Raw genomic sequence first — 19,873 nt, 5'->3', positions numbered from 1 at the left:
CGGAGAGAGGTATCTCGGTGGCGAGTCATCTCATGTAAGAAAGCGGCTAGGCATCTTTGATCCGGGAACTATAGCATGTGTGGGAGGGAGCCGAATCCGTTGCGGAAGAGGCAGTGGTATCGGCCTCGAATGGCATAATAGATAGGACATCTGAAAGCAAAGTGCTCCTCCGACTCGATCTCCTGCAAGTCGCAAAGTGGGCAAAGGCGGTCCTCTCGTGGGATACCCTCTGCGCGTCCGCTCTCGATCCGTAATCGGTGTGACGAGACCCTAAACTGACCGAGGGAGATCCGGAGCGCATGTGGTAGATGAAGCTGTGTGTAACCCGGAGGTGTGATGAAGCCCTCCTGTGAGATCTGGAGGCAGTGTCGGCGGTAGAAGTCGAGTTTCACAGGAAGCTCGGAGTGAAGAAACCATGTCCGCCAGGTGTGGAGCTGGAGCAGATCTGCTCGAATGAGCCGGTTGACCTCCTGGTCAGTGGGGGAGAGGGGAGATGGTGGAGCGTCGAGGCTGTACTGAAAAGGAGGCAACCGGTCTAAGTCGAGGCTCAGTCGGGTGAACCAGCTGGAGAGATGTGCTCTCTTGCAACTGCAGAATGCGGCTCGCAAGGAGGGGAAATGGGCAGTAGTGCGGGATGGACGTCTCATCATTGGGCCGTGCCAATCACCTGACCGCTCTCCCACATAGGAAGGCGGGCTTTATGAGACGCACGTACTGAGACCCTTGCTTGCACCATTTGGAATTGTAATGTTCGAGCTTGGGAATTTCTTGGAGTCCTACATAGGACAAGACATAGTCGTCTACACATAGACACATCAGAGCCCAAAGCGCCCCATACTGGTGGTTGGTAGTGGATACAATTGGGAGTTGGCCTAAGGGAGGAGACGAGGGATACAGGTGGATACTGGGATCAGGGATGGTAGTCCTATATAGATAATCTCTTATTGGGGTGATCCACACTCCAGGTTTTTTTGTATCCGACTATGACGCATGACTAGCCGATATCTCTTCATAGAGATCTATTACTTTCCACCAGAGACATCACATTTTGCCAGGCAGTACAGGAGGAGGCTGAGACATCACCACACACCCCTCCATTAGGATATCTAGGATTTTTTGAGCCGTGGTGGTGATGTTCTCCTAATGGGGGACTTCAACACAAGGACGAGCACGTCAGGTGCCACTGCTAGATTTTTGAGAGGATGCCACTGCTAGACTTTCGAGAGGATCTCATTCTCTATAATGGTCTTGAACGATGGCCCTCCTCTAGTGGCTTCACTTGCTTTCCACATGGAGGGGCATCTAGCATGGTTGATTATATCTTGGGATCCCGTGCCTTCACATCACACATCACAGACTTCTCTGTTTCACCACCTCCACCCGGAGCTGATCATATAAATCTCTTTTTAAATATCACCACTCCCCACCTTGCTATACCACGTACACACCATCCACTTACACTACCTATCACAACATACATTTCGATCACAACCTCTCACCAAGATATTCTGCAGGACCCTACACTCTATTGACTTATATTGACCACATACCTCTCCTAGAGGACTGGGCCGCTTTGATTAGTCGATTACTGCACGAGGCTGCCCTTCACGCCTTCCCGCACACCACACGCTATAACTGTCCACCACCTCTAGGATCCATGCCATGTAATAGTTGGTACGATGATGACGAGTATAAGGTTCTTCACCGACAACTCCGATTCGAATCCCAACATGGCCTACCAAGCGAACCCGACACGTTACGCGAGTATCACCATCTAGCTCGCCAGAAGAAATGAAACTTTGTTTGCCGCCGAAACGTGGAGCAATTACTGAACATCCTATTCAGTAATAATTCCAAAAGACTTTTGCCGATGGTTTCTTGAATGGCGGTCCCCCTCACCACTCAAAGATACTCATGTTTGGCACTACTACGCCCGCACTCTATATGATAACCCCAACCAGCCCACTCTTGATCTCTCACACACACCACGATTGATTTCTTGCACTCTATTTAGTAAGGGGGGGCGTCAAAGACGCGGTCATGAAGCTTCAGAATGGCCGAGCAAAGGATCATGAGGGTTTTTGCACCGAGTTTGTTGCATACGGGATTGATATCCTAGCTCCTATCCTAGCAAAGCTATTTAATGAAGGAGTTTGTCTCGGTTTCCCACACACTCGGATCCTCAACACTATCACACCTATCCACAAGGCAGGGGATCCCATGAATCTAGGTAACTACAAGACCATTATGATAAGGCATGTCATGTCCAAGATATATGCTTTAGTACTGGATATGGAGGTCAGTCGTCGCTATGTAGAGATGCAGGGGCTCAAAGCAAATGGGCAAGCAGGCTTTCGGCGTGACCGGGTGGGACCATGGACCACATACTAACACTCAAGCGTGTCATAGAGGAGGCCACAGCACGGAGGTAGAGGGTCTATTGCTTCTTTGTGGATTTCCGCAAAGCCTTCGATACAGTACTACCAGCACGTCTCATTAGGGGGTTGCAGGAGCTGGGCTATGGCTAGAAGATAGTTTGGGCTGTTATGGCCCTTTACGAGTGGGTTTCCGGCATAGTTTGGATAGGGGGTGAATGGACAGATGAGATCATGAGCACCATTGGGGTCAAAGATTTGCCCGCTCTCACCGACCTTGTTTGGCCTTTATGTAGATAAGCTTGAGTCCTTTATGAGGACCTTAGGAGGAGCTTGTTGTTCTCTCACCGGCCACTTGCTCCATATTCTTTTGTATGCTGATGATGTGGTACTCCTATCCTCGTCCGTGCTGAGGAGCTCCAGAGGCATCTAGATGCAATATTGGCTTTTTGCAAGTCCCATGACTTGAAGGTCAACCTTGGTAAAACCAAGGTTATGATCTTCAACACCTCCAGAGCGGTTGCATATACACGGAGTAGTTTACATTTGATGGGGCACTAGTTGAGATTGTCTCATCATACACTTACATGGGGGTTGTGTTCTCTGGACCTGTCTTCACGATGAGACTGGCGATGCAGGCCTGCCTGAGTAGAGGCTAAGCCTCCGTTGCCCGACTCCAGAGATAGTGCTTCCACTTGCATTTTCAAGACTGGAAGACCAAGGTTCTCCTTTTCGACTTCTAAGTCTGACCTACCGGGCATGTATGGCAGCACTTGCTGGGGACCAGACCTCTCTGACACAGAGTGGACTCGAGTGGAGAGATTACAGGTTCTCTTGTTATCACGAATGATAAGCAATAAACCATCTGTTCCTCGTCAGATCATTCAGGCTCAGTTTGGAGCATCTCCACTGCAGTTAGATGCGGCATTCCAGACTATCACGTATCTATACCGTGTGCACGCTTATGGCTCCTGTACCAAGGGCGACACAGGCTACCTTGGTTGGCATTAGCATCTTCTATGGTGTTCGCAGCTTAGGGTGATCAGAGATGCTAGTACGCGCACACATGCAGATGGTTTGAGAGACTTGGTATCCATATAGACAAGCATTAGCATCTTCTATGGCATTACCAGCTTAGGTTGAATCAGAGATGCTGGTACGCGCACATATGCAGATGGTTTGAGAGACTGGGTTTCCATATAGATAGGTTGCCACCCTTCCAGTATAGCATTGATGCTCCGTTTGTCCCAATTCGGGGCAACGAGTTTAAACTCCTGATCATCTGGGAGGATCTCTTATAATAGCTACACACATTCAGGTTTTGGTTAGCATAGACAGAGCTTCCTATGAAGCCCAGTTTCTATTGGGACCACTGCCTGCACATCTCTGATGAGGGTTTCATTATGCCACCAAGGTACACCCAGATCCAACAACCACATTCAGTTAGGATTGCCCTTGGACAGTTCCATGTGTCATTGCACTGATTCTGTATCGAGAGTGGGTGAGCAGAGGGGATCCCCAGAGAGAGGGTGGAGTCAGAGGAGCAATTTATCTTCCGTTGCACCGTCTACTATGAGATCCGTGGGATACCACTTCCTTTTTAGATACCGATTTGATGGCCTCTCCAGACTGCTCTCACACCTAGATCAAAGATGTCTGGTAGCTTTCATCCATGAGGCAGTCTGACATGGAGAGCGTCTCATCAGATCATGGAGACAGGAGCAGGGGGCCTTGCCTAGCCCATCTCAAAGTATGTTCACAGAGTTCTTCCAGGTAGAGCATGTTGCCCCCCCGGCTACAGATAGCAGGAGAGACAGAGGCCCTGAGATCAAGATTCGGCACACTCGACAGAGGACAGACGCACAGATCACACTCAATGACATTTCTTCTTTTTTCAGACCTAGGGTGGCCGATTAGGGTTATTATGGTACTGGTCAAGCATCGGGTAGTTGCTAGGAGGGTGACGGACTACTCATCCAAATAGCAAATAGCGATCTATCACGAGCTTATTGCCTACACTGCCTCGTCCGTCATCGGGTGTATCTTGACGCTTTCCTAGGCATTGTATTGTATTGTATTGGATCAGATTATGGTGACATGTACGATGATATTATTGACTATGTCTACACAGTTTTCTAGCATGGGTTAGGATGCTCGCCTAGTAGCTCCACCCTTTTGCTCATTGTATCAGGTTTTCTATCAGTCTCATAGACCAATTGGTCTTTAGCAGAATTTTCTTTCTAACCTCCTGTGCGGGTTCTGCCAAGACCCTCCCTCATCATGGGGCCTCTGCTACTGCTGTCTATGGTCCGTGCACTCTTGCGCTGAGCTTGTCCACTTCTCCTCTTTGTCTCTCTTCTGGTAGCCCTCTCTCTCTCTCTCTCTCTCTCTCTGATCTCCTATGTAGGTTCTGCCAACCCCCTCCCTCACCACCACGGGGACTCTACTGCTGTCTCTGGTCCCTGCCCTGGCTGCTAGATCCTTTGCTGTTTTTGTTGTCTCTACTGTTGTCCTCCCTACTGGGAGCCCTTCTGTGAAGCACCTCCTTGTCTCCTGATGTACTAGCGCAAGACGAGTCTGACTACTCCTTGGAAAAAATGTTGCAAGATGTCCCAAGTGTCTACAAGCAAAGCATTGTCCTGAAGACCAAGATACTCTACCCGCTATTATTGTAGGATCTCTCCACCATGGAGTCGAGGAGTGAAATGAATCGTGGTAGGTCCTCCATTCTGGTAACATCTACTCGGATTGAATAAATGAAGGATCAACATGGTTGCTTTGTCAAAAGCATTGGACTTTTGAATATCTCAGCTATAAGTATTTGAAGTCAAGAGTGTTTGTATATTCAGGTCAAGTTATTGGAGATAATGTTGTTTCCAGCACTGTGAATGATCTCAAGCTCGCTAAACATGTTCATCAACAGAGTGTTAAACAGGATGCTGTGTAGGCACGTATTAAAGGAGTATCTACCTTTATTGTGGTCATCACATCGTTGATGTGTTTCTGCAGCAGAAATTCAAGAATGCTGAACAACCTGCAACTGTAATGGAAACTTATGATCTATTTTAATGCTTGTTTTGCATGATATTCCGACACTTTTGCTTCAGGAACTTACTCTTGATATCATAAAGCTGAAAACTAAGGAGGATAACTCTACAAAAAGGATAACTTGATTTCATTCTACGAACATGATAACTTGCTTTGCATGATATTCCTGCACTTTTGCTTCAGAAACTCACTCTTGATATCACAAAAGCTGAAATTTAAGGAGGATAGCTTGACTTAAACCTATGAAAAGGATAACTTTCAACCGGAAACTCATGATCTATTTTATGCTTGTTTTTCATGATATTTCTGCACTTTTCTTCAGGAACTTACTCTTGATATCACAAAGCTGAAAATTGAGGAGGATAAATTGACTTCATTCTATGAAAAGGATCTCAGGAGGCTGAGAGACAGTGCAAGATGTGTCGAAGAAGAGCACTCAAAATGCCTTTTACGAGAGGTGCACATTGGATTCAAGAAATGACGCTATGCAAAATTTGTGGCTCAAAAGTCATATTGAGATAGTGACTTCTGATTTTTTTGTTTCAGATAGAGAGAGTTAATGCATTGATGTTGCGGATGGATGCTGCTCAATCCCATGTTGACAAATTTGAGAATATGATGATGGACCGGCTTTGCGCATATGGAGGAAAGGCAAGGATTTCCTTTTTATTGCTGGCAACCGCACAATTTAGAAGTGAGAGCTGTCTGTTCTGGAAAGATTGGGTTGTGAGTAATTCCATTTCTATCTTTTGACATCATATAGAGCAGGTACTTTCAGAAAGGGATTCAGCAACCTTTTATCCTGCCAGTGTGAAAGTTGATTTTTTTGGTTTATGTCAGATGCAACAGAATTTCAAAAGGGCCATAAGAATAAAGAAATTCATTTGGACGTGAAGCTGTATTCATTCTATCAAAATGGGGAACAATGGAGCCCTCGCATAAATCGTATAGTGATTTGATTCCACTTTACATTCGATGATCATAACCCTTTTTCAGATAATGCTTTAGATTCATCTAGCATGTTTTTACTTGCAAATAATATACTTCTCTAAAACGAATTATGAAAGAGTCCATGAGGGATGCCCCGTCGCTCCTTTTCTTTTTTTGTTCATGGTTGAAGCTATGAGTACCTGTATTAGATCTCAAGCTGACGTCTTTGGGCTGAGACTTCCCATCAGACGGGAAGAGGAGCTACTTGACAGTGAGTTGGCAGATGACATGGCAGTTTACTTGGATGCTACACCACAAATGCTCACTTCTTTCAGGACAGCATTGGATTTATTTTGCTTGGCGGTGGGGGCGCGGATAAATTGGCATAAATCCAATGGCTTTTGGATCAGTGACAAGGACACTCCAGGTTAGGGGCTTGACATAGGATTCACTTGGGTTCAGAGGGGTGTGCCAATCAGATATTTGGGCTGCTAGGTCGGCTTGGATATTTCTTCCACGATGCAGCAGTTTGCTCCCATGTTGGAGAGCATCAGGAGGAAGCTCCTTTTTTGGAGCTCAGCCAAACTGGATCTTGCCTCTAGAGTTGTGGTGGTCAACCAGGTCCTCTTGGCCATGGCCTGGTTTGTTTGTTCTTGCTGGTACCGTTCTAGGGATTGCATCATTCATCTCAGGAGACCGATCGAAAAATTTTTTTGGAGTGGGCTTGATGGCACACAGTAGATGCTTTAGCCAGGGTGGCTTGGGAGACCCTCATCCTTCCTACACAGGAAGGGGGTCTCCATATTATTGATCCAGATTTACAGTGCAGAGCTTTACTCTGCAAGATGGTGGTGTGGGGACTTATGCCAGGACAGGAGCTGTGGAAGGCATTTTTTTAGCAGCATACAAACGTGCACATCTTCTTCAGGAGGAGACTGGATGGGCAATATTAGATGGATTTTCACCGCAACATACCTCAGGTTTCCTTCGTTCCCTCTCATGGTTGCCATCCTGAAAGCATGGGCCAACTTCAGGAGCACTCTTCGGAGGATTCCCTCTTCCTCTCTTGAAGAGATTGATAGGCAACCGGTCATGTGGAATGATAGTATATTGGATGATCTTGGCTGACCACTTGGTGCTTCACTCTACATGCAGTGGTCCAGATGGGAGAGGGGACTTGCCTCATCATTGGGGTCATGGAAAGCTTTCAGCAGGCTTTCAGAGGAGACCAAATCTCAGTTGACAGGACATCTCAGAGGGAGTGCAGGGAGGATCTTGCAGATTGAGGCAGCCCTCCCAGCGAATTGGGTAGACACAGATGGTATGCCACTCACTTAGTCCACTTGGGCAGGTGCTTTTACGAGAGGGGGTGTTCCTCTTCAGGTTTTGGCCTTTTGAGATGCACATGAGGATGCATTGGTTTTTGGTGTGCATGATGGTGGCAGATTGTTCAGGTCCACAGAGGACATCTTGCTTGAGTCTGCCTTTCAGCCTATCAGGGTTGTAGGTCTTTTGGTGCAGGGATTAGATTCAGAGTGGTTCCTTGACCCAGATCCCCGGCTTCTCTTCACCGGATCTTGGAGACTTTGGCTCTACGGGGGAGTTCCCCTTAGGTATTTGCAGTGGGACCCTGGAGAGTGGGAGTGGATTGACGCAGGGCATCGAGAGAAGAGCATCCCCTTATTTTGCTACACGGTCAGTAATGCCAGGAGAGTCCAGCTCAGTAGTAGAGGTTGGAGACCTTCCAGAGTTCCTCATTGAAAGGCATTTGATATCACCGCCCAATGAGCGATGATCTGTATAGTATTGCTACTTCTCCCGATCCTCGAACTCCTCCTGTCTCTCGAGTCTTCAACGATGGTTGGATGTCGATTGCTTCATCTATCTAAGGCTACTAGGAACTTTTCTTGCATACAATTTTATCATCCAAAATTCTGGTTCTTGAATTTGCAAGCTATGCTACATTTCTTTGAGGTAGGTGGATTATAATCTTTTAAAGATTATCCCACAGTAGAAAGGAGAGGAATGGAATAAGATGAGCATAGAGCAAATGACAAATCACCTTATCACTACTCTAAAATGATGTAATGGAATAAGACGAGCATAGAGCAAATGACAAAACATGACATGAAATAAAGAAAGAGAGTTTATGGAAGTTTTCAAAAAAACGAAGGGTCTATAAGACTGAAAGAGCTTGATACAAGAGCTGAAAGGGTGGAGCCTTTAAGTAGACATCAACACCCGTGACGATTACAAAAGTAGCCTTAATCATTGTGATACCAATACATAAAGAGAAATCTCTAAGCTCATGGAGAAGATGGCGGCTGGAGGCACTATGATCATCATTTAAAGCTGGTAGAGATGTCAAGCCTAAGAGGGGGTCGGCAATGTATGAGACTGCAATGGCATAAAGCCTGTGATAGAGCACTAATGGTTGTCGAGCAATGTATGTGTGGTCCGTTATGGTATGAATGGAAGATACACATTGAAAAATGCACCATGCACTTAAGTAAAAATATGTAATGCAATGGAATGAGCATGGATGCAGTGAATAATAACAAAACAATATAAGAAGGTGAGATCATAGCTCTAACCTCTTGAGACATACCTTGCACTCACAAGTAAAAATATGTAATGCAATGGAATGAGCATGGATGCAGTGAATAATAACAAAACAATATCAGAAGGTGAGATCATAGCTCTAACCTCTTGAGACATACCTTGCACTCACAATACTCTTCATAACATGCCTCCTCTTTGAATACATTTCTCTCTTGATATTCTTTCTCCCCCGTGCTTTGGTCACCTTTACTCCTTCCTGTAGACTTTACTTCAGCTAATCTAGGTGTTTTTGGTGGTAGTCCCTCCCATTGGCCAATTTTGCCCATGCAAGGGTGCTTCATTTGATCTTACAAGGCTTGCAGCACTATCTTTGGCTTTTGTGGAGCCTGCTTTCTTCGTCCATGTACTTGGATCATCATGTTGGGTTTGCTGAGCAAGGCTTAAGTTGAGAGGCATATTATGTGCTTTGTGAATATCATGGTTTTGCCTCTTGTACATAGTAATTTTTTGTCTCATGTTCATGTGTGGGATCTTTATGTGCTCAAAGTGCTTTGTCTTAAGCTTGTACCTCATGGGGTCCTCATATGCTTGCTAGGGATGTTCCTTGTGATTTTCTCATGGGCTCTCCTCAATTTCGCATACAGAGTTTCTCCCGCCGCGACGGACCACACAAGTTATCACCGCGGGGCTGTGACACGGATGGGACCCGGAGGCAGCAGCTCGACATATCCGAAAGAGGACGGACACACAAATTACACTTGGAGACATCCATTCCATATTCAGCGTTGGAGCGCGACTGACAGGGGTCACCGTAGCCCTAGTTCAATGCAGAGCCTTTGACATGAGATCACACCGAACAGTGCCCCCATAGATAGTCGACAATAGTCTATCTATGACATTATACTACCACTGTCCTGCCGGTCAATAGGTCATCCATGACGTTGGGCCGGATTTTGCTTTGTACTTTGATGAAATATGATGATCGTGGTGATGGGGAGATGACTCCATATTAATGTCCTTATGGCTATGTAGCATGTAGTATGGTGTTGATGCTCATTTAGTAGCTCCACCCTTTTAGCTTGTTTGTATCAGGTTTCTCACAGTCTCATAGACCCATCGGTCTTCCGAAGACTTTAATAAACTTTATTTTTTTCTTTCTTTCTTTCTGGACTCCTCTTCATGGGCTCCATGTTCTAGTTTTTCGTTTGGTTCCTTTTTGCCTTGTACATTGGCCTCTATTTCTGCTCTAGTTATATGTATCTTGATGTCTTCACCATGGTGATTTAAATTGTCTGCCTTAGTGGCTTGCAGAATCACTTGAATGACTTCTGCACTGAAAACTGTGATAGGAAAGGCTTCCAATGTGGTTATATGTATCTTACAAGAGCAAACATATGTGATGTGTTCACCATGGTGCTTTTAGATCGCCTGCTTTAGTGGCTTGCAGAATCAATTGAATGGTTTCTGTACTGAAACCTGTGACAGCAGTCAAGGCTTCCGATGCATAGGCTTGATACATTTCCTTGTCACCACAGACATCCAATCTACCAATAAACACATGGTATAGAATGTTGTAAATTATTGATTGTGATTGCAATTTCCATTGCCGCTTACGCAAGTAAAGAAAGCTTGCTTGAGGAGGGTGAGCTTATCAAGCCTTTCCTTAATGCTGGAGCAGGAAAATTCAAAGGAAAAGATGCTCCTTTCTAAATCCTGCTGCCCACATATGACGTGTCCACTTCCTCAGGAGATTCTATTGCATCTCCTTGATCCACACTGCAAATGACAAGCTTTATCCTTGCAATGCCAATCAATGCTGTGAATAGAGCTGTGAAATCTAATGTTAAATCCTGAGGGGAAGGCTGTGAACCAAATAGAAGGGAATGGGAAGGGCAAGGGCCATACTCAAATAAGGCTTACTATTTGCATTTGATAGCTATTCATCTTCAAAAGTGGTAGTATGCTCCTCCCCGCTCTAGCTGCCCTCCCTTCTCCCTCCAGCCCCCCCTTCCCCTCTCAGCCAGCCCCTCCCCCTCCTCTCAGCCCCCTATCCCGCCCTCTTTTTCCCTCCCCCTCCCCCGTCATCTCCCCCTCTCCCCTCTTGTCTCTCCTACCCGCTCCCTCCCCTGCCTCCGCCATCCCTCTTCCCCCGCCCACTCTTCATCCCTCTCCCCCACCCCGTCCCCTTCAGCTCCCTCTCCCAACCCCCCTCCCCCTCCCCCTCCCCCTCCCCCTCCCCGCCCCCTTCAGCCTCCTCTTCCGACCACCCTCCCCCTCCCCCACCCCTTCAGCCTCCTCTCCCGGCCACCCTCCCATAGTGACAAGATACACATGGGAGTCTACCCATACTGAAAGGATACACATGCGAAATTGCACACAGGAGGGAGCTGAGGAGGGATAGTGGGGTACGAGGATTCGGAGGTGTGGCTGTTCTCTTCAGATCACATCTGAGGCCACTCCTCTCTATGGTATGAAGGGAGGAGCATGCACGGCACATGTGGATTCAGGTCCAGTTACTAGACACACAGCCGACCTTCATTGCAGTATGTTGCTTTCCCCTAGACACACCATCTTATGCGTGAGGTCACCAATGATGGGCAGAGTTCGTATGAGACTATTCATGACGATATCACAGAGTTCTCCAGACACGGGGACACTCTCCTCGGTCACCTCAATGCATGTACTGGGAACAAACAAATGGGCTTGTTAGATTTCGATAAGGATTTCCTCATAGTACTGGAGAGAGATGCAGCAGAGTTGGGGATTGTGAGGGAGTCGGCAGATGTAGATGCACCAGTGACAGCATATGGAAGACATTTACTCGAGCTGGGGCTATACATGACTTGATCATATATAGCGGTCTCCGAAGACGGCCATCATCTAGCGGACTCACTTGTTTCCCACATGGAGGGGGGAGTAGTACAGTAGACTACCTACTCGGTCCACTAGCACTGGCCCTACGGATACATGATTTTACTGTGCCGCCTCCTCTACTCGGAGCCGACCACTCATATCTTACTTCTGTATATCGGTCACCACGCCAGCCACAATGAGGAGGAATCCCCCACCACCCACTCGTGTTCAGATCCATTTTGACCGTGCTCTTGACCCGGCGTGCGTGAATGACTTGGCTTTTGAGCTTCCAATACTACTTAGCAATGGGATGGATCTCGCACATGCATTAGACACTCTTATATCGGTGATACATAATGTTGCCTCCAGATCCTTTCCCACGACACGATCTGCACGTGTTTCAGATGGGAGGATGCCCCAGAATCCCTTGTTTGATAATGAGTGCATAGAGATGAGAGCCCACCTTACACGTGAGATAGCATCGGGACATTTTGACTTCACCAGAGGCACATCGGATCTTACGCCTAGTGACATGGCATAAGAAGCGGGCTTTCCTCATGCGCAAGATGGATGAGGTGATCAGTTCCTTTCGCGGAGGAGATCCTACTACGGTGTGGGGGCTCTTATCAGAAGGGAAGTCACCCATTCCCATCACAGATCCCGCAGTTTGGAACACATATGCTTGTTTTCTATATGATGTCCCAAGTTAGGCACTACTTGATATTTCCTCTATGCCTAGACCCACCACATGTCATTTGTTTACTCCACAGAATGTGCGAGCTGCCTTTCTCCGGCTTCATAACTGACGATCACCAGATCATGAGGGACTACGCTCTGAGCATTTTGTGCATGGGCAAGAGATCTTGACACCGATCTTAGCACAACTGTTTAACCATGCCGTATGTCATGGCTTCCCACCTACCTAGAGCACCACCACCATAGTACTGATATACAAGGTAGGTGATCCCATGGCTAAGATATATGGGTCGGTACTAGAGAGGGAGATCAACAGCCACACAAAGGGCTACAGCCAGCGGGCACTTGAGAAGGTAGGATTTCGGAGACAACACTCCACCCTGGATCACATTCGAGGCCTTCTGCAGACATTAATATATCTTTCTTTCTTTGTTTCTCCCCCGCTTCCCTCAGCCCCCCCTTACCTCCGTCTACCACCGCCTCCTTTGCCTTGTGCGCTCCTGCGTCCCTCTTGGGTTTCTTCTTTCTGGCATAATTTTCTAGAGAGGACGGAGTGTCATTTTGTTCGAGTCGGCCTTCCCACCGCAATTGGCGATGGACCATTGTTCAACCAATCCTCGTCCGCTTTCATCGGCCGCGAAAACAATCACGTTTTCAAAAGATGAGTTGTAGCAACTGAAAAAAGACACAGAGTAGGAGAATTCCAATTCACTCTTTGCTTGCATCCATGGGTCCCACCCTTCCAGATTACAGGCCAGGGACTGGATGCTTCCAACTTTACTTGGAGACCTTGCACAGCACCTCATAGATCTTCATCTGCTTGGTCAAGGCTTCTTCTAGGTGGTTTTTGATTCTCCGGATGTAGCAGGTACAATGCTTGAGGCTAGTCCCTTGGCATTGAGCTACAGGAGGATTTTTTTTATGTTCTTCACGTTGGGATTTGATCCTGTGGAGGAGGATAGCCGGGTCACTTCACTCTTCATCAGATTCCCCGGCTTCCCTTAGGTTTACCATCGACTCTTATCATCCATTGGAGCCGCTTTCGGATTGGTCACTGAGATCCCTACTCTACTTGGTATGCCTTCTTCAGCAACTGAGGTAGTTCGATCAGATGGGATGCCGCGTGTTAGGGTCATTGTACTGCTTTCATCGGCCACGAAAACAATTACGTTTTCAAAAGATGAGTTGCAGCAACTGAAAAAAGACATAGAGTAGGACAATTCCACTTCACTCTTTGCTCGCATCCATGGGTCCCACCCTTCCATATTATAGGCCAGGGATTGCTAGATGCTCCCAACTTTACCTGGAGACCTTGCACAGCTCCTCACAGATGTTCATCTGCTTGGTCAAGGCTTCTTCTAGGTGGTTTTTGATTCTCCGAACGCAGCAGGTACAATGCTCGAGGCCAGTCCCTTGGCACTGAGCTACAGGAGGATTTTTTTGATGTTATTCACGTTGGGATTCGATCCTATGGAGGAGGATAGCCGGGTCACTTCACTCTTCATCAGATTCCCCGGCTTCCCTCAGGTTTACCATTGACTCTTATCATCCATTGGAGCCGCTTTCGGGTTGGTCACTGAGATCCCCACTCTACCTGGTATGCCTTCTTCAGCAGCTGAGGTAGTTCGATCAGATGGGATGCCACATGTTAGGGTCATTGTATCGAACCCTAACATCATGGATGACCACATCATGCTTCAGCGTCCAGATGGCTCATTCTTTAGGTAGAGAGTCGAGATCGCTGGGAGACAGGACCAGTGTAGGATTTGCAGGACTCCTGGGCACTTTGCCAAAGATTGCCCAAGGAAAAAGAAAAGACCCAAAGGGTCCACGGGTGCAGCGCCTCATCGCACCACCAAGCGGCACATATTGCACGTCCTACCACTTCTTCTCGCGCTACTGGACCTTTCACCTCTCACCCATGTCATTCGGCTACAGCCTCTCGTCCTAGACCCTCTTCTTCAACGCAACCAGGACGCTTAGCACATCGTGCTCCTATCGTCCCCCGTTGGGTGCCAGTCAGAGTTGGTGTTCCCCCTCCACTTCAGGAGGGTACTCTTGGCACCACGGACCCTTCATCCTTACAGGTAGGAATCATCCCTGTCTTGGTTCCTAGTGCTGATGTGGTTGCCCCTGCCTCTTAGTTGGTTATCAGGAGGAGCTACCACCTGTGGAGGGAGTCAATGTTGACCCCCATGTTATTGCTCAGTCTCCGGACCCTCCACTTCAGCAGCCCCCCTCCTCCTCTGCTCCTCTTATTTCACCTCTTGATAGGGGCAAGGGGGTTATCACTTCTACTTCACCATCTGCAGGGATCCTCCGCCGCAGACCGGCGGGACCAGGCTCATCACATAGGAATTCCTTCAAAGTTCTGGCAAACTTGGTAGAGTTTGAGTTAGGGGAGGAGTTTGTACCCTCTACTTTTGGGGAGCAGGTTATTGGGATCCCTTTGGATAGCGATTCCCCTTCAACAGGTGTGGGAGTGCTTTCCCCAGTTTTGATTTCCCTCCTCTTGATAGGAGGAATTTTTCCCAGGAGAGGGTTGTCTCCGTTACTAGGACGGGTAGAATTTTTCATCCGACCTCTTCCTCTCGTCGACGAGGGTTGTCAGTTGAAACGTTCATGGCCTCGGAGTTGTGCCGCATCGCCTACATTTGCAGCCCTTTCTTCCAGATCTTATACATGATACGCAGACGAGCTTTGTGCATGGTAGAAGCATCTTTGATAACATCTTCTTATTCTGGGAGGCTTCTGATGGGGCCATGCACAAGGCTAGCCTCTACTCCTGGACTTTAACAAGGTAGATTGGGGCTTTCTAGAGGGAACCCTTGTTCGCTTTCAATTTTCAGATGCATGGATCAAAGGGGTGTCCGCTCTTTATAGATCAGCCCATAGTCATGTTCTTATTGGTGGAGTCAGGGGAGAGGTTTCAGATTACCAGATCATCTCGACAGGGATGTCCCTTAGGCCCCTTTCTCCTTTTATTTGTGGCTGAAGCTATTAGCATCTATATTAGAGCTCAAGCTGATATTATTGCGCTGAGGCTTCTGTTGAGGCAGGAGGAGGAGTTGTTGAATAGTGAGCTGGTAGTGACACGGCAGTTTTTTTGGATGCCACGCCACGGACACTCACCTCTTTCAGGACAGCTTTGGATTTGTTTTGCTTTGTAGCATGGGCTTATATAAACTGGAACAAATCCAATGGCTTTTGGATTTGTGATAAGGACACTCCAGATTGGGGGACAGACATTGGGCTCACTTTGATATAGAGGGGTGTTTCCATCAGGTATCTAGGATGCCAGGTTGGGGTGGGCATCTCTCCAGCATAGCAGTTCGCTCCCGTATTGGGGAGAGCACGGACTTGCAGTGTATGGCCTTGCTATGTAAGATGGTGGTGAGAGAATTGATGCCTGGACATGAGCCTTGGAAAGATTTTTTCTTATATAGCATTCAGTTCTGTACACCTTCTCTTGGGGGAGATTGGATGGACAGTTCGAGATGGATCTTTACTTCGGCCCATCTCATATCTCCCTCTTCCCCTCTCATGGCTGCCATTTTGAAAGCTTGGGACAGCTTCAAAGGCACTCTTGGGAGATTTTCACCCTCCTCTCGCGAAGAAATAGACAAGCAGCCTATCATGTGGAATGATTGTATATTGGATGAGCATGGCAGATCACTTGGAGCGTCACATTATATGCAGTGTTCTAGGTAGGAGAGGGGACCTGCCTCCATGGTGGGAGCCTCGAAAGCCTTCAGGTTGCGTCCAGAGGATCCGATACTCTTATTAGTTAGCCACCTCAGAAGGAGTGCAGTCAAGATTCAGCAGATAGATGCAGCCATACTAGGAGAGTGGATGGATACAAATGACATGCTGATCACAGAGTCCACTTGGTTGGGTGCTTTCACAAGGACGGGTATTCCTCTACAAGTTATAGCCTTGCGGGATGCACGGGAGGATGCCCTTGTCTTTGAGGTTCAGTAGGGAGGTAGACTTCACAGATCTTCAGAGGATATTTTTTTGGTGGTTTCCTTTCAGCTGTCAGGATTGTAGGTTATATGGAGTGGGACAGGGATTCAGTGGGTTTTTCTGGCACTCGGGTCTTGGAGACTCTAGTTATACGATGGTTCCCCATTAGGTCATTGTTGCAGTGGGACCCTAGGGAGTGGGAGTGGATTGATGAAGGGCATCGAGAGAAGAGCATCCCCTTCTTTCGTTAAACAGTCAAAAATGCCAGGAGATTCCAGCTCAACAGTAGAGGTTGGAGGCTCTTCAGAGCTCCTAATTGGGATAATTTTCAGATTACTGCAGATGTGCAGAAACTTTTGGAGGAGGCTCTGGAAATCTCTCAGGAATAGAACAATCGCTCTTTTCTTTTGGCTTTGTATTCACGGAGGGATTGCAGAGAACCTGTGGAGATCCAAGTTTGGGGCTGACCCTACATGTCCTCGATGCCATATAGCAGTTGAGTCAGTTAAGCATTGCCTCTTGGAGTGCAGATAGGCGAGGATGTTTTGGTAGGATGTTGCTAGGATACTTTGCATATTTCATAGAGCACCCTTCTTTATGACCTAGGGATTAGTTGCATGGTTATCTCTTACTGGTCATCAGGTGTTTTTCGAGGGACATGGCTCAGATTCAGCCTTCTTTTTTGTATAACGTCATCTTGTGCAGTCATGTTCCCTCCAGGATGTTATGTTCACTCCTTTCAAAGCCGTCCATGCCTCTATAGGCACATCTTGGGAGATTCTGGCTAGTATTTCAGCTTGGCATATTTGGAGGGCTAGATGTACGGAGGCGATGGAGAGTTCTCAAGTTCACCCTTGCCAGACTACGGCTAGTATATGGATTGATACTATACACACTTTGATGGCCATTTGGGCGAGCATGCAGGGATCTTCGAGAGCAGCTTCCGCTAGGAGGGATTTTTTTTCAGAGTCTGGAGGAGATCTCCTTTCTTCTCTGATTCTCTCCTTTAGGGTTGAGGTGGCATTTTCAGCCTCCACCCTGGATTTTTCTTAGCTCTTTTTGAGCTGGTTTATTCTTTCATGCTTGTCATGATGTACTTCCGCACTTGAGCTTGCTCTTGCAGTTTTCATTTATACTTAATGAAGTAATATTTTTGAAAAAAAAGAAAAGGTGGTAGTACTTAAACCTCCTTTGATGTCACTTTATTGTCTGCCTTGAGTGTGTTCTAAAATAAAAGACTAATTAATTCTCTGTTTTAAACTGAATATTAGGTACAATGCATTGATCAAGAAATGATAAACATGGAGGAGAATTGGAGGAGAAATTTGCAAAAGATTAAGCACCAATGTTCAGAGTCCACGTCTCTTTATGAAAAGTGCTTAAAGGTTTGAATTTAAAATGTTCTTCTAAAGGCTACTTCACCTTTATTTCTTGTCATTTTTTATTGTACAAATGTAGGATATATCTCACCTTTGTATTTAACATAAATCATTTCTCATGTCTTGGTTTGATTTCTTTATTTTAAATAAGGTACCACTGGTGTGATGCAAGTTGTCATGGGTTGCAAGAGAAATAGAGAGTCTGCGGGATAGAGGGAGGAGATTGAAGGCCATGGAAACCGATGATACAATATCCAAACGACAATGGAAGACAATTCTGCAACAAATATGGAGAGAGACAATGCTAGAAAAATTGCCTCCTTGCTAAGCAACTAGCCTCGAATCAAGTAGGAGATGCACCCATTCGAGTACTGCCATCATATCGAAGAACACTAGATGTGGTATCAAAATTGGTGCGAATATTTGAGGCAGCAACATCAGGCCATTTGAGGGACTATCAGGCTCATGTCTTTAGAAAATTTATGCAGCACCTAAGGGAGGGTGAGACGTTACTATTAATGGGCTTGGAATATTCCTACTCTAGCTCACTTTTGTTGGATTTTGGCTAAACCCTTGGTATAACCCCTTGTGGTTTGTATGGTGTAATAGATAATGGAGCTTGGACACATGGATTACATGAGCAATGGCAAATGGCATTCTCTACATAGCAATTTTTTATGCACAAACACCCCAAAGCAAAAAACATGTACATGGTGGTAGCACACATGCCATTGTATCATGCAGTCATCTATGATGGGGGTATGGCAGACCATGCATTTTGGACCCTGCTGCATAGCAGGATAGGCATCCCATTTAACTATTACAGCCATCAATACCATAGTCTTGCTCTGTACATGACGAAGCTGCTTCTTGATTCCTTCCTCCCTCATCCTAAGGCTGCGGATATTCTCCTTCATCTCCTCCACTCTTTGCTCACTCTGTGCAACACCTTCATTTGAATCCCTCAGTATCTATTGAACCTACTTAAATTTCTCAAAAACATCAACATGGGGCATTTCCAAGACTTCTAGTCTAGTTTGAAAATCTCTCAGGACGACGGACTACTTTTCATAACTATCAAAAGCCACGACAAGCTCGTGTACACATCTATCATGATCTTCTTGTAGGGTCTTGTAGCTTACTCTTTGGACTTCCAACAGTGTTTTGAAAAAACAACCCTCACTGTAGCTGCTGCAAATTGCTCCACCGTTGTGGCTGGAACTTGCCTCAGCATGGTGGTTGGAACTTGCTCCACCGTGGTTGCTCTCTGCATTCTTCTTGGCCTAGGGAGCTGCCTCGTTGTCGTCTCCACCTCGGCTGCTCTCTGTCCCATCCTTCCTTGGTCCTTGAAGCTCTCTCGTAGTTCCTACATCACCTTTCTATTTTCTGCATTCTCCCTTTTCAGCTCCTTCATCATCTGGTCTTTTTTAACGTTCAATGCATTCTACATGTTGCAGAGCCGTTTGTAAAGACCCTCCTTTTTTGGCTCTCTGATCTTCCTTGGCTTCCGTGAGACTTTTCTTAAGTTACACTACCTTTGCTGCATCGGTGGCTCTCTCTTGTAGAAAATTCACCTTCTGAGACATCTGCTTATCGTATTGCTCAAAATTCCCTTTGAGGGTTTCGCATCCCAATCCCATAAGCAATGTGGGGGATTTGAGTGCCTTGTTTATAATGGTGGAATAGCCCTCTCTCTCTCATCCCTCTCGAGACTTTTTGAGAGAGAAATAAAGAAAGAAATTTTATTAATGTCCACAGGAGACCAAAGGTCTATGGGACAATAGAAAAAAGCCATCCAGTACATCAGCTTAGGGAGGGCACATGGCAGCTACCTGAGAGTGCATAAAGCAACTCCATTTATTTAGGGTACCTAGATTATATCCTAGAAAAACATATAGTCGGCCATACATCATTTTAATACTGAGAGTCTTTTGGTTTTGTTTTAAACTCTGTAATAAGTGTTATTTCTCCTGTTTACCATCCTTCCTGGCAGCCTTAACTTTGGCTGATTCCGTTGCTTTAGCTTTCAGCTGAGTTCTTGTGAGTTCCTCGGCTGTCCATATC

At 46.5% G+C, this 19,873-nt stretch overlaps 1 protein-coding gene across 4 annotated transcripts in view; it reads left to right on the top strand.

The window, feature by feature from the left end:
* The window catches only part of LOC147879503 (uncharacterized), a 222,604-nt gene that overhangs the window by 92,902 nt on the left and 109,829 nt on the right, over window positions 1-19,873 (top strand). For all 4 annotated transcript variants that reach the window (XM_087371951.1, XM_087371950.1, XM_087371949.1 and 1 more), the window contains 3 exons: window positions 5,746-5,880; window positions 5,970-6,074; window positions 17,702-17,815. In XM_087371951.1, the coding sequence (XP_087228077.1) occupies window positions 5,746-5,880; window positions 5,970-6,074; window positions 17,702-17,815 (354 nt within the window). The remainder of the gene's footprint in view (window positions 1-5,745; window positions 5,881-5,969; window positions 6,075-17,701; window positions 17,816-19,873) is intronic.

Source organism: Dipteris shenzhenensis, chromosome 33, assembly GCF_047967505.1.
Source record: "Dipteris shenzhenensis isolate YYH24624 ecotype China chromosome 33, Dip_SZ_1.0, whole genome shotgun sequence".
In the NCBI taxonomy this organism is placed as follows: Eukaryota; Viridiplantae; Streptophyta; class Polypodiopsida; order Gleicheniales; family Dipteridaceae; genus Dipteris; species Dipteris shenzhenensis.
The sequence above is the reverse complement of the archived record's forward strand: the minus strand, read 5'-3'. Positions and strand labels throughout refer to the sequence as shown.